The sequence below is a fragment of the Diospyros lotus genome, chromosome 13 (assembly GCF_014633365.1).
Source record: "Diospyros lotus cultivar Yz01 chromosome 13, ASM1463336v1, whole genome shotgun sequence".
NCBI classification, from domain to species: domain Eukaryota; kingdom Viridiplantae; phylum Streptophyta; class Magnoliopsida; order Ericales; family Ebenaceae; genus Diospyros; species Diospyros lotus.
In genome coordinates, this window is record NC_068350.1 from 34,439,462 (window position 1) to 34,453,214 (window position 13,753).

The 13,753-nt window shown below is 36.8% G+C and overlaps 1 protein-coding gene across 3 annotated transcripts; it reads right to left on the minus strand.

Annotated features, from left to right (window-relative positions):
- Positions 1-418: 418 nt before the first annotated feature.
- Positions 419-9,933, minus strand: LOC127788494 (uncharacterized). Of its 3 annotated transcripts, none has more exons than XM_052316833.1 (3): positions 1,918-2,666; positions 1,751-1,834; positions 419-1,674 (listed from the first exon to the last, which is right to left on the minus strand). In XM_052316833.1, the coding sequence occupies exons 1-3, from the start codon at positions 2,610-2,612 to the stop codon at positions 657-659; spliced, it is 1,797 nt and encodes a 598-aa protein (XP_052172793.1). In that variant the 5' UTR covers positions 2,613-2,666; the 3' UTR covers positions 419-656. The 3 variants fall into 3 exon arrangements, with proteins under 3 accessions (XP_052172793.1, XP_052172794.1, XP_052172795.1); XM_052316834.1 differs by lacking the exons at positions 1,751-1,834; positions 1,918-2,666 and adding exons at positions 9,017-9,100; positions 9,184-9,933 and having other exon boundaries at positions 420-1,674; XM_052316835.1 differs by lacking the exons at positions 419-1,674; positions 1,751-1,834; positions 1,918-2,666 and adding exons at positions 7,734-8,940; positions 9,017-9,100; positions 9,184-9,933.
- Between the last annotated feature and the right edge of the window lie 3,820 nt (positions 9,934-13,753).

The following is a 13,753-nucleotide window of genomic DNA, read 5'->3' on the forward strand; positions in this document are numbered from 1 at the left end:
CAAGGCAAACTCAGGCTCAAATAATGCACCTGGGTCCTAGTCTAATAACACATTGTCATGAGGTTTACATCTCAAAAACAAATCTCTTTTAGATGTGCTTGATCCAAAACTTCAAATACCTTGTAATACTCCATCTCAAGTCAATATAGAAAATCAATTTCCAGATATCATTAACTCAGGATGGATATATATTGGAAATATTTTCCCATTTTGTTGGAGAAAAACATGTATCGAACAAAGAAAGATTGAGTAGTAAAAAGGAGGAAGGATGAGGAGATCCAAATAATTCTCTATCAGAAATCAACCTAAAAGCTCTTATTCTTATCAAGTTTAAAAGAGATCCTAATAAGTTGTATTTATACATCTGATTCCACTTGAAAGATACAACTGGACCGGATGCCTTCTCACAGTCTCAGGGCACGAAATTACCTCCACAAGCTGATTCTCCTGACCACGTGTAAAAGAGGGGGGGACGTAAGTCAACCTGTCAAAGTGATGCTATTTTTTCCCATGCATCAATGTTTTAAGTACAATCTAGGATTTTGTCAACAACTACTTAGAATATTGTTTCAGATGGGACTGAAGACAAAAATGATTGAATTAATGATCAATGAGACAATCTAAGCTCGGACTAAAACTGTGCCAATTACAAATGTTCAATAAAATTCCTCATTCTGCAGTGAAGGATTACACACGTGGTGGATCCAAAAATCACACGACTCACATTCAAACGCTATGTAAGAGGAGTTTGGGAAGGGTTTGCCACAGCGGCTGCAAGGAGTTTCATCCTTCCCCTTGGGCTTGTGGACACAACTGAGAAGGTGGCAGTGATCATCCACTTTGAAGCGTCGTCCAAACTTGACATTCAAATAACGTTCAATAGGATAGATGCACGTCGGATGCAAAGATTGGTCACAGTCAACACAATGATAGAACCAACACATTGAATCAATATCGTCCTCGCAGATTGCACAGTAATACTCATCTGGCTGGCCTTTGATGGGATCATAAGTAAGAGCAAATGGATGTTTGTCATATCTATGCCCAATGGTAAATGGAAGCAAAGCGCACCCAATGCACAGCTTGAAATGGCAAGCTTCACAGACAAAAGCATAGTCAGAGACAATGTCTATGAGACTTGCTTCGCATGTATCGCAGCCTTCTGAACGTGCTCTCCTCAAGGCAAGAGTGTGGTCGTGAGCTTGGTGCTTGATTACTCGAGGAAGTGAAGCACACTTGACATCAAGGTAGAATCTACAAGCAGAGCAGCCAAAGACGAACCCGTTGCTGAACAACCCACAGCAGCCACACTTGTGGAGATGAAGATCGTGAGAGTGATATGTGATCAAGAGAAGTGGGTGCTCTGGGTGAGATATGTGTTGCAGTTCATTGGGTAAATCAGCGCACCACTCGTGAAGAGAGAAGTTGCATTGAATGCAATGATAGAATGGGGATGAGATGGTCTGTCCACAGCCATTGCATACTTGGTCATCCTTAGCCTCATCAATTTGCTTGCTGAGAAAAATTAGGGGGTGGTCTTCACTACAATGGCTGATCTTGCCAGCTTCTGTGTATCTTCCATGTAATCTAATGTTCTTAATCAATTGGCTTATTACATCAGTAGATTCATCCGGCACGGGGAAGGTGATCGGATTAATCTCTTCTTTAGAATCCCTGAAACCACAATGTGAGAAGAGAATGTAAATACCATCAAATAACATAAAGAGTTCCAGAAGGGTAAAATGCTCACTTGGGCATCTCAAGTGTAGGTTTTGGCGACTCTAAATCAGCAGAATTAGGGTCAAGTTCTTCATCAGAGTCTGTTTCGCTATCCCTGGATGCACGAAAACAAGATGAAACTTTAAACACTAAAGGAAAGGAAATTTTCACGCACATATACAGGAGAAAAGGGCCTACTTCTTGGAATTTCCAGACTCCAATGGCACGCAATCTACGTGGACGAAATACTGGCATTCCGAACAACAATAAACCCAAAACACTCTGTTCAGTTCCTCACTGCAGATTTCACAGTAAGCCCCGTATTTATATGGAATAGAATAGATGAGAGTGAGGGGGTGACGGTGGCGACGGAGATTGATACTGGTTGGAACAGAAGCACAATCTTGGTTGACCCAGAAGCCACAGGTGGTGCAGAGATACGATTCGCCCTCATGGGTTCGACCACAAGCGTCGCACAAGAACCGGGTGGGCTTGTGGATGGGAATCAACTGGTGTGCGTGGCTCTCGTGCTCGACCATGCGCCGAATACGGAGCGTAATCGAGGCGCAGGGCAGGTCGAGATTAAAGTCGCAGTTGGAACAGCGATAGATGAATGCGTTGCAGAGCGATTCGCAGAGTTCGCATCTGGTGGTCCAATGGCTGGTGGGGGGATTGAGGAAGAGGGAGAGGGGGTGTTTGGGATGAGAGGGATGCGTCATTTCTCGGGGGAATTCAGAGCACCATTTGTGGAGGAAGAAGCTGCACTTGCGGCAGGAATAGGAAGGGCCGGAGATTGGTCGCCGGCAGCCGTTGCAGAGAACTTTGAGGCCGCCGTCATGGTGTTCTTGGGTGAGAATCAATGGATGATCATGGCTGAAATGGAGTAGCTCCATTTTCCTCTCTGCGTTATTTTTCAACCCATTTTCCAAGATGTTGGGGAAACAGATCAAATTTTGATAATAAATTAGTTTTGGTGGTTGAGAAATTTGCAATAAATTATATACATGGTTTTTAAATGATTTTTAAATAATTTAACAAATCATTATAAATTATCACATTACATTCTAAGATAAAATTTACATGAGCAAAACTCGCTATTAGTATTAGCAAGTTTTTAAAGCTTGGTACTTAGTCAAATTTTGAAAATATTTAACTTAGACAGTTGAGAAATTTTTTAAATATTATAAATTTTTAAAATTATTTAACCCAATACATATACTTTTCAAATAATTTAATAAATTATTATAAATTATCATATTACGTTCTAAGATAAAATTTACGCGAGCAAAACTCGCTACTAATATTAGCAAGTTTCTAGAGTTTGATACTTAGCTAAATTTTGTTCCTATACTTATTATATTATCTTTAAACAATTTCTATATTTAAAAAACTTTCAACTATTTTGAATTTATTACTCTTATAACGGAGTTCTTTATAATTTATTTGTCAAATAAAATTGTCTTAAGAATTATCTATCAGTAATAGCAAGTTATACTCGTGTAAATTTTACACTAAAACCATCTTTTTATTGTAGAGTCAAGAAAAAAAAAATAGTAATCAAGTAAAAGTATATAAATCTTGAATTGAAAATGTTAAAAGAAAGAGTTGTAGGAAAGAGGAGAGAATTTGAGGGAACATAGAAGTTGGAGAAGAATTGAATTAGCTTTGAATTGAGGTTTTTGTATTTATAAGTTGGATTTGAAGCTTTTTTTTTTTTCTTTTTTTTGTTGAGTTGGATCTTAGTTTTGATTTTAACCCGTTGAATTGAATTTTATTTTGGCTCTAACTTCATGAATCTCATCTTCATGTCAATAATATTTATATTTAAAATTTTATATTTTTTATTAAAAAATAAATTATTATACAAACTTTTATTTGTAAATATTATAGTCTAAATCATTACATTAAAAGATAATTAATTTTATTTTCAAAACAAATCATAGAATGTGCCTAAACAAGAAGGCACAAATGATAGTGGAAGTAATTTATCCCCCATTTGATGGGTAAAAATTGATCAAAATTATAAAATTATTTTTTATTAGAAAAATAAAAAATTGGTATATAATAATTTCATGTATGAAAGTGATTTTTTACTTAAAATAAAAATTATTTTAAGTAATTACTTAAAATAAAGAAATTATTTTTTCATTATTTGGTATAAAATAATTTCATGTTCAAAATTTTATTTTTTACTTAAAATAAAAATAAAATGTGTTACTTAAAAAATTGGATTATTTCCGGTCCAATGTAATTCCAATCCAAAGAGCATGTGGTGGGGGCATATCCCACTAGATATTCCGAATCAGTTCAAGAAATGGAAATCTTAAGTTGCATCAAAATTCGACCAAACCCATCAATCAAGATGTTTGATTTTCTGAAACCACCCATTTCAATTAAGGCCAACTCCATGGTAATGCTTCCAAGCTCTTGACGTGGGTAAGTCTCTCTTATAAACAAGCCTTCACAACCCATTTCAATTCTGCTTTTTCTTGTTTCGACTGGGATGAATTTCACTTGTATCCAAATACACACCAGAAGTTCAAAACCGTCAATCTACGATAACGTTTTTACCTTTTCCATCGAGTCCCAGAAATGTGGAAATGGGCACTGTTTTGGGTTGCTTCTTTCCATGCGTTTGACTACTTCAATTGATTGTGCAGAAGTAATTTTTCATGCCCATTAAATTGATACAAGAAAAGTATTCGGCAAATATATATATATATATATATGAATGTATTTTGAAGCAAATATTTGAGATCTTTGTTCATGTTTATCTTTACTGTTTATGGTATGGAATCTATGCTCAGAAATGGTCTTCTTTTGATGAACAGGCACTGTTCGATTAGGTCTAAATGGGTTTTTCTCTGTGAAAATATGAAATTGGGAGCATTCTCTTTGAGCTTGCATAGCTATTAGTTTGGATTGCAGAAGATTAGGCTGGATTTCCTAGTCAATAATAAAAATTAATGTGCATAAAATGCCAAAATACTGGAAAAAGAGTCTGTTAGAATTTGATCCAGTGGCGTTTCAGAGCTGGAAAGGGGCCTATTTCTGAATGATGAAAGAGGCCTTATCCTAAATGCTAAACACTTTAGTAACATGGTCACCTTTCTGCAAAGCTCAACTCTTTGCTGGAGAAAGAAGATTGCGTGCTCATATAAATGGGCTGCTACTGTTTAATTAGGACATTTCCTTGTTAAAGTAATCAATTTTAACTATTCAAAAGGCTTCAGATTACAATCCACATGTAAGACCTAAATAACATTACTCGATTCACAATATGGCTCGCATCCAACCTTATCTCTGTGTCATAGAAGATGGATCGCTCTGGAATATGGAATGGGAACTTGGTATGCCAAAGAATTCATTAAGATAGATACCAGATAAACTCAAAAACTGAAGGATAGCAAGGATGTGACTGTGACTGACACCTAAACATCTTTCCACACTAAAGACTATCAAATTGATTTTCTTTTCTTTTTTAATGGAAGAGAAATGGAGTTGCACACATTCATGAAAGCAATTTAATCGGAAGGTAAGGTCCATATGACTGTCAACTTCCCAAAAGCTCTAAACTCAAGTGGCCTTATTCGATAGGCTACTAGTTCTGTAATTCCATCTTTATTAGCTAAACATGTGTGGATGAAAACAGTATACAGATAATAGGATGAGTAAAGACATGAAACAGGGATATAGACTACTAATTATACCAAAGGTGTAGCTCAAAAGTCTATTGAATTCATCTTTACTGGTACTAAAAGCTAGCACTAGAGAACAATTCAACGAGAAGGGTTTACAAATAATATTAACACCCCACCCCACCCCACCTGGTGGGAGTAAGGCTTGTGATTGCTGTATCAATAGACACAACATAAATGAATTACATTAAACATTTCAGCAGCAAAGTGCCAAAACAGGGCTACTTTACTTGAAACCGACATTAAATAAATAATTCACAAAAATGAAGCCAAAACTTAAGAACATTTGGTGCATACACAAAACCTGCCAAAGCAAAGAGTAACATTTTTGAACTGCAAATGCAGGTTTATTTTCCTTTAGACCATTCGTGTGTGTACATAACGGCATCTCAACAAAAAAGTCGCATGCAGGAGGACATTCCTGTTGTTTGTTTGTTAGTGAAGACCCAAAAGCAAACACACCGTGAAAGAGTTGAAATATATGCCCACAAACACCAATTTCACAACTTTAACAATCTAACATTACCACCAAATAAACAATGTTAACACCAACTAAAATGACCATGTCTATCTGTGCGATGGTTCGATTTGGGGATGGTCTCCAAGAAAGGGAGACTAGCCTCTGCTGAAGCGTATCCTGTCTATAAGGGACTCTCTTTGTCAATCGGAGGGGTTGGTGGAGACTGCCATTCAACTGCTATCAAGCTGGGCACAGGGAGGCACTATTTTATCAAGTGCCTAAAAGTTTTTTTGTCCGAAAGGGGTTAATAAGATATGGGTCGATGACGTTTGGAATGCGTCTATTACCCCTAAGCATGCCTTTACGCTGTGGCTTAGTGTTAAATCCAAGCTGTTAACAAAGGATAATTTGCAATTTTTGGACATCGACAGAGGCTGCGGTCTTTGTGATTTCTGTGACGAGTCGCATCAGCATGTTTTCTTCCAACATTCAGTGATTTGGGGGCATATTAAAGATTGGCTTGACATCCGTAGGTCTATGTCTTCTATTGCTAGCGCCTTAAAATAGCTTAAGAAAGAGGCTGGTGGGTTTTCTTGGCAGAGTAAGGCCAAGAAAATTGTGTTTGCTAGTGTGGTCTACTTAGACAGTTAGGAATCGTTATATTTTTTAAGGCCAAAGTCCATCCGTGAATAGTTTCATTAAGAGGGTTAAAATACATATATACATGGTTATTTTTGCTTTGTATCCTCATGTTTTAACTCACTATGATAACTCACTATGAGGCCCTTGCTATAGCTCATTAGCTTTGGTCCTTTCCTTTGTATTGCCTGATGATGCCCTGTGTATTTGTATAGTTCATTTTGATCTATATATTTTATTTACTGATAAAAAAAAATGAACACAGAACCAAATGTTTTACTAGAAAAGAGAAAGAAGATGAACAATAAAGGGAAGGGAGGGGAGAGAGGAGCATTCACCAATTTTGGCTCACATACTCAGGCATGGCGATCTTGGTTCATTTTCAGATTCTTGGTTGTAAACAAACAAAATTTTAACCTCTACGAATTTCACATATTGTCTTCATTGCAGATAGGTAAAACATAAAGTAAAAGTAAACAAAACCTGGAAGGGAAGGGGCAGTAATTCAATACTTGCCTTGGTACGCCACAATCAGAAGATCTGCTACATCAAGAATGCAATCTACCATGGTAGATGAATAGCTAAAAGAACCACTGGGGGGTACAAATTGCAAGCAGTTAAAAAATAGAAATAAGCAAATCAATTTAACGCCCCCCAGAATACACCCACCAAAACAAAAAAAAAATCATTTAATCACATGAGCTCTCATCACATTAGCTCTTGCTTTTTGCAGAGTAGAATGTCCACCCCAGCCAGGTCTAACTCAGGCTCAAATAATGCGCCTGGGTCCTAGTCTAATAGCACATTGTCACAAGCTTACATATCAAAAACAAATCTCTTTTAGATGTGCTTGATCCAAAACTTCAAATACCTCGTAATACTCCATCTCAAATCAATATAGAAAATCATTTTCCAGATATCATTAACTCAGGATGGATATATATTGGAAATATTTTCCCATTTTGTTGGAGAAAAACATGTATCGAACAAAGAAAGATTTGAGTAGTAAAAAGGAGGAAGGAGGAGGAGATCCAAATAATTCTCTATCAGAAATCAACGTAATAGCTCTTATTCTTATCAAGTTTAAAAGAGATCCTAATAAATTGTATTTGTACATCTGATTCCACTTGAAAGATACAACTGGACCGGATGCCTTCTCACAGTCTCAGGGCACGAAATTACCTCCACAAGCTGATTCTCCTGACCACGTGTAAAAGAGGGGGGACGTAAGTCAACCTGTCAAAGTGATGCTATTTTTCCCATACATCAATTTTGCAAGTACAATCTAGGATTATGTCAACTACAACTTAGAATATTGTTCAGATGGGACTGAAGACAAAAATGATTGAATTAATGATCAAAGAGACAATCTAAGCTCGGACTAAAACTGTGCCAATTACAAATGTTCAATAAAATTCCTCATTCTGCAGTGAAGGATTACACACATGGTGGATCCAAAAATCACACGACTCACATTCAAACGCTATGTAAGAGGAGTTTGGGAAAGGTTTGCCACAGCGGCTGCAAGGAGTTTCATCCTTCCCCTTGGGCTTGTGGACACAACTGAGAAGGTGGCAGTGATCATCCACTTTGAAGCGTCCTCCAAACTTGACATTCAAATAACGTTCAATAGGATAGATGCACGTCGGATGCAAAGATTGGTCACAGTCAACACAATGATAGAACCAACACATTGAATCAATATCGTCCTCGCAGATTGCACAGTAATACTCATCTGGCTGGCCTTTGATGGGATCATAAGTAAGAGCAAATGGATGTTTGTCATATCTATGCCCAATGGTAAATGGAAGCAAAGCGCACCCAATGCACAGCTTGAAATGGCAAGCTTCACAGACAAAAGCATAGTCAGAGACAATGTCTATGAGACTTGCTTCGCATGTATCGCAGCCTTCTGAACGTGCTCTCCTCAAGGCAAGAGTGTGGTCGTGAGCTTGGTGCTTGATTACTCGAGGAAGTGAAGCACACTTGACATCAAGGTAGAATCTACAAGCAGAGCAGCCAAAGACGAACCCGTTGCTGAACAACCCACAGCAGCCACACTTGTGGAGATGAAGATCGTGAGAGTGATATGTGATCAAGAGAAGTGGGTGCTCTGGGTGAGATATGTGTTGCAGTTCATTGGGTAAATCAGCGCACCACTCGTGAAGAGAGAAGTTGCATTGAATGCAATGATAGAATGGGGATGAGATGGTCTGTCCACAGCCATTGCATACTTGGTCATCCTTAGCCTCATCAATTTGCTTGCTGAGAAAAATTAGGGGGTGGTCTTCACTACAATGGCTGATCTTGCCAGCTTCTGTGTATCTTCCATGTAATCTAATGTTCTTAATCAATTGGCTTATTACATCAGGAGATTCATCCGGCACGGGGAAGGTGATCGGATTAATCTCTTCTTTAGAATCCCTGAAACCACAATGTGAGAAGAGAATGTAAATACCATCAAATAACATAAAGAGTTCCAGAAGGGTAAAATGCTCACTTGGGCATCTCAAGTGTAGGTTTTGGCGACTCTAAATCAGCAGAATTAGGGTCAAGTTCTTCATCAGAGTCTGTTTCGCTATCCCTGGATGCACGAAAACAAGATGAAACTTTAAACACTAAAGGAAAGGAAATTTTCACTCACATATACAGGAGAAAAGGGCCTACTTCTTGGAATTTCCAGACTCCAATGGCACGCAATCTACGTGGACGAAATACTGGCATTCCGAACAACAATAAACCCAAAACACTCTGTTCAGTTCCTCACTGCAGATTTCACAGTAAGCCCCGTATTTATATGGAATAGAATAGATGAGAGTGAGGGGGTGACGGTGGCGACGGAGATTGATACTGGTTGGAACAGAAGCACAATCTTGGTTGACCCAGAAGCCACAGGTGGTGCAGAGATACGATTCGCCCTCATGGGTTCGACCACAAGCGTCGCACAAGAACCGGGTGGGCTTGTGGATGGGAATCAACTGGTGTGCGTGGCTCTCGTGCTCGACCATGCGCCGAATACGGAGCGTAATCGAGGCGCAGGGCAGGTCGAGATTAAAGTCGCAGTTGGAACAGCGATAGATGAATGCGTTGCAGAGCGATTCGCAGAGTTCGCATCTGGTGGTCCAATGGCTGGTGGGGGGATTGAGGAAGAGGGAGAGGGGGTGTTTGGGATGAGAGGGATGCGTCATTTCTCGGGGGAATTCAGAGCACCATTTGTGGAGGAAGAAGCTGCACTTGCGGCAGGAATAGGAAGGGCCGGAGATTGGTCGCCGGCAGCCGTTGCAGAGAACTTTGAGGCCGCCGTCATGGTGTTCTTGGGTGAGAATCAATGGATGATCATGGCTGAAATGGAGTAGCTCCATTTTCCTCTCTGCGTTATTTTTCAACCCATTTTCCAAGATGTTGGGGAAACAGATCAAATTTTGATAATAAATTAGTTTTGGTGGTTGAGAAATTTGCAATAAATTATATACATGGTTTTTAAATGATTTTTAAATAATTTAACAAATCATTATAAATTATCACATTACATTCTAAGATAAAATTTACATGAGCAAAACTCGCTATTAGTATTAGCAAGTTTTTAAAGCTTGGTACTTAGTCAAATTTTGAAAATATTTAACTTAGACAGTTGAGAAATTTTTTAAATATTATAAATTTTTAAAATTATTTAACCCAATACATATACTTTTCAAATAATTTAATAAATTATTATAAATTATCATATTACGTTCTAAGATAAAATTTACGCGAGCAAAACTCGCTACTAATATTAGCAAGTTTCTAGAGTTTGATACTTAGCTAAATTTTGTTCCTATACTTATTATATTATCTTTAAACAATTTCTATATTTAAAAAACTTTCAACTATTTTGAATTTATTACTCTTATAACGGAGTTCTTTATAATTTATTTGTCAAATAAAATTGTCTTAAGAATTATCTATCAGTAATAGCAAGTTATACTCGTGTAAATTTTACACTAAAACCATCTTTTTATTGTAGAGTCAAGAAAAAAAAAATAGTAATCAAGTAAAAGTATATAAATCTTGAATTGAAAATGTTAAAAGAAAGAGTTGTAGGAAAGAGGAGAGAATTTGAGGGAACATAGAAGTTGGAGAAGAATTGAATTAGCTTTGAATTGAGGTTTTTGTATTTATAAGTTGGATTTGAAGCTTTTTTTTTTTTCTTTTTTTTGTTGAGTTGGATCTTAGTTTTGATTTTAACCCGTTGAATTGAATTTTATTTTGGCTCTAACTTCATGAATCTCATCTTCATGTCAATAATATTTATATTTAAAATTTTATATTTTTTATTAAAAAATAAATTATTATACAAACTTTTATTTGTAAATATTATAGTCTAAATCATTACATTAAAAGATAATTAATTTTATTTTCAAAACAAATCATAGAATGTGCCTAAACAAGAAGGCACAAATGATAGTGGAAGTAATTTATCCCCCATTTGATGGGTAAAAATTGATCAAAATTATAAAATTATTTTTTATTAGAAAAATAAAAAATTGGTATATAATAATTTCATGTATGAAAGTGATTTTTTACTTAAAATAAAAATTATTTTAAGTAATTACTTAAAATAAAGAAATTATTTTTTCATTATTTGGTATAAAATAATTTCATGTTCAAAATTTTATTTTTTACTTAAAATAAAAATAAAATGTGTTACTTAAAAAATTGGATTATTTCCGGTCCAATGTAATTCCAATCCAAAGAGCATGTGGTGGGGGCATATCCCACTAGATATTCCGAATCAGTTCAAGAAATGGAAATCTTAAGTTGCATCAAAATTCGACCAAACCCATCAATCAAGATGTTTGATTTTCTGAAACCACCCATTTCAATTAAGGCCAACTCCATGGTAATGCTTCCAAGCTCTTGACGTGGGTAAGTCTCTCTTATAAACAAGCCTTCACAACCCATTTCAATTCTGCTTTTTCTTGTTTCGACTGGGATGAATTTCACTTGTATCCAAATACACACCAGAAGTTCAAAACCGTCAATCTACGATAACGTTTTTACCTTTTCCATCGAGTCCCAGAAATGTGGAAATGGGCACTGTTTTGGGTTGCTTCTTTCCATGCGTTTGACTACTTCAATTGATTGTGCAGAAGTAATTTTTCATGCCCATTAAATTGATACAAGAAAAGTATTCGGCAAATATATATATATATATATATGAATGTATTTTGAAGCAAATATTTGAGATCTTTGTTCATGTTTATCTTTACTGTTTATGGTATGGAATCTATGCTCAGAAATGGTCTTCTTTTGATGAACAGGCACTGTTCGATTAGGTCTAAATGGGTTTTTCTCTGTGAAAATATGAAATTGGGAGCATTCTCTTTGAGCTTGCATAGCTATTAGTTTGGATTGCAGAAGATTAGGCTGGATTTCCTAGTCAATAATAAAAATTAATGTGCATAAAATGCCAAAATACTGGAAAAAGAGTCTGTTAGAATTTGATCCAGTGGCGTTTCAGAGCTGGAAAGGGGCCTATTTCTGAATGATGAAAGAGGCCTTATCCTAAATGCTAAACACTTTAGTAACATGGTCACCTTTCTGCAAAGCTCAACTCTTTGCTGGAGAAAGAAGATTGCGTGCTCATATAAATGGGCTGCTACTGTTTAATTAGGACATTTCCTTGTTAAAGTAATCAATTTTAACTATTCAAAAGGCTTCAGATTACAATCCACATGTAAGACCTAAATAACATTACTCGATTCACAATATGGCTCGCATCCAACCTTATCTCTGTGTCATAGAAGATGGATCGCTCTGGAATATGGAATGGGAACTTGGTATGCCAAAGAATTCATTAAGATAGATACCAGATAAACTCAAAAACTGAAGGATAGCAAGGATGTGACTGTGACTGACACCTAAACATCTTTCCACACTAAAGACTATCAAATTGATTTTCTTTTCTTTTTTAATGGAAGAGAAATGGAGTTGCACACATTCATGAAAGCAATTTAATCGGAAGGTAAGGTCCATATGACTGTCAACTTCCCAAAAGCTCTAAACTCAAGTGGCCTTATTCGATAGGCTACTAGTTCTGTAATTCCATCTTTATTAGCTAAACATGTGTGGATGAAAACAGTATACAGATAATAGGATGAGTAAAGACATGAAACAGGGATATAGACTACTAATTATACCAAAGGTGTAGCTCAAAAGTCTATTGAATTCATCTTTACTGGTACTAAAAGCTAGCACTAGAGAACAATTCAACGAGAAGGGTTTACAAATAATATTAACACCCCACCCCACCCCACCTGGTGGGAGTAAGGCTTGTGATTGCTGTATCAATAGACACAACATAAATGAATTACATTAAACATTTCAGCAGCAAAGTGCCAAAACAGGGCTACTTTACTTGAAACCGACATTAAATAAATAATTCACAAAAATGAAGCCAAAACTTAAGAACATTTGGTGCATACACAAAACCTGCCAAAGCAAAGAGTAACATTTTTGAACTGCAAATGCAGGTTTATTTTCCTTTAGACCATTCGTGTGTGTACATAACGGCATCTCAACAAAAAAGTCGCATGCAGGAGGACATTCCTGTTGTTTGTTTGTTAGTGAAGACCCAAAAGCAAACACACCGTGAAAGAGTTGAAATATATGCCCACAAACACCAATTTCACAACTTTAACAATCTAACATTACCACCAAATAAACAATGTTAACACCAACTAAAATGACCATGTCTATCTGTGCGATGGTTCGATTTGGGGATGGTCTCCAAGAAAGGGAGACTAGCCTCTGCTGAAGCGTATCCTGTCTATAAGGGACTCTCTTTGTCAATCGGAGGGGTTGGTGGAGACTGCCATTCAACTGCTATCAAGCTGGGCACAGGGAGGCACTATTTTATCAAGTGCCTAAAAGTTTTTTTGTCCGAAAGGGGTTAATAAGATATGGGTCGATGACGTTTGGAATGCGTCTATTACCCCTAAGCATGCCTTTACGCTGTGGCTTAGTGTTAAATCCAAGCTGTTAACAAAGGATAATTTGCAATTTTTGGACATCGACAGAGGCTGCGGTCTTTGTGATTTCTGTGACGAGTCGCATCAGCATGTTTTCTTCCAACATTCAGTGATTTGGGGGCATATTAAAGATTGGCTTGACATCCGTAGGTCTATGTCTTCTATTGCTAGCGCCTTAAAATAGCTTAAGAAAGAGGCTGGTGGGTTTTCTTGGCAGAGTAAGGCCA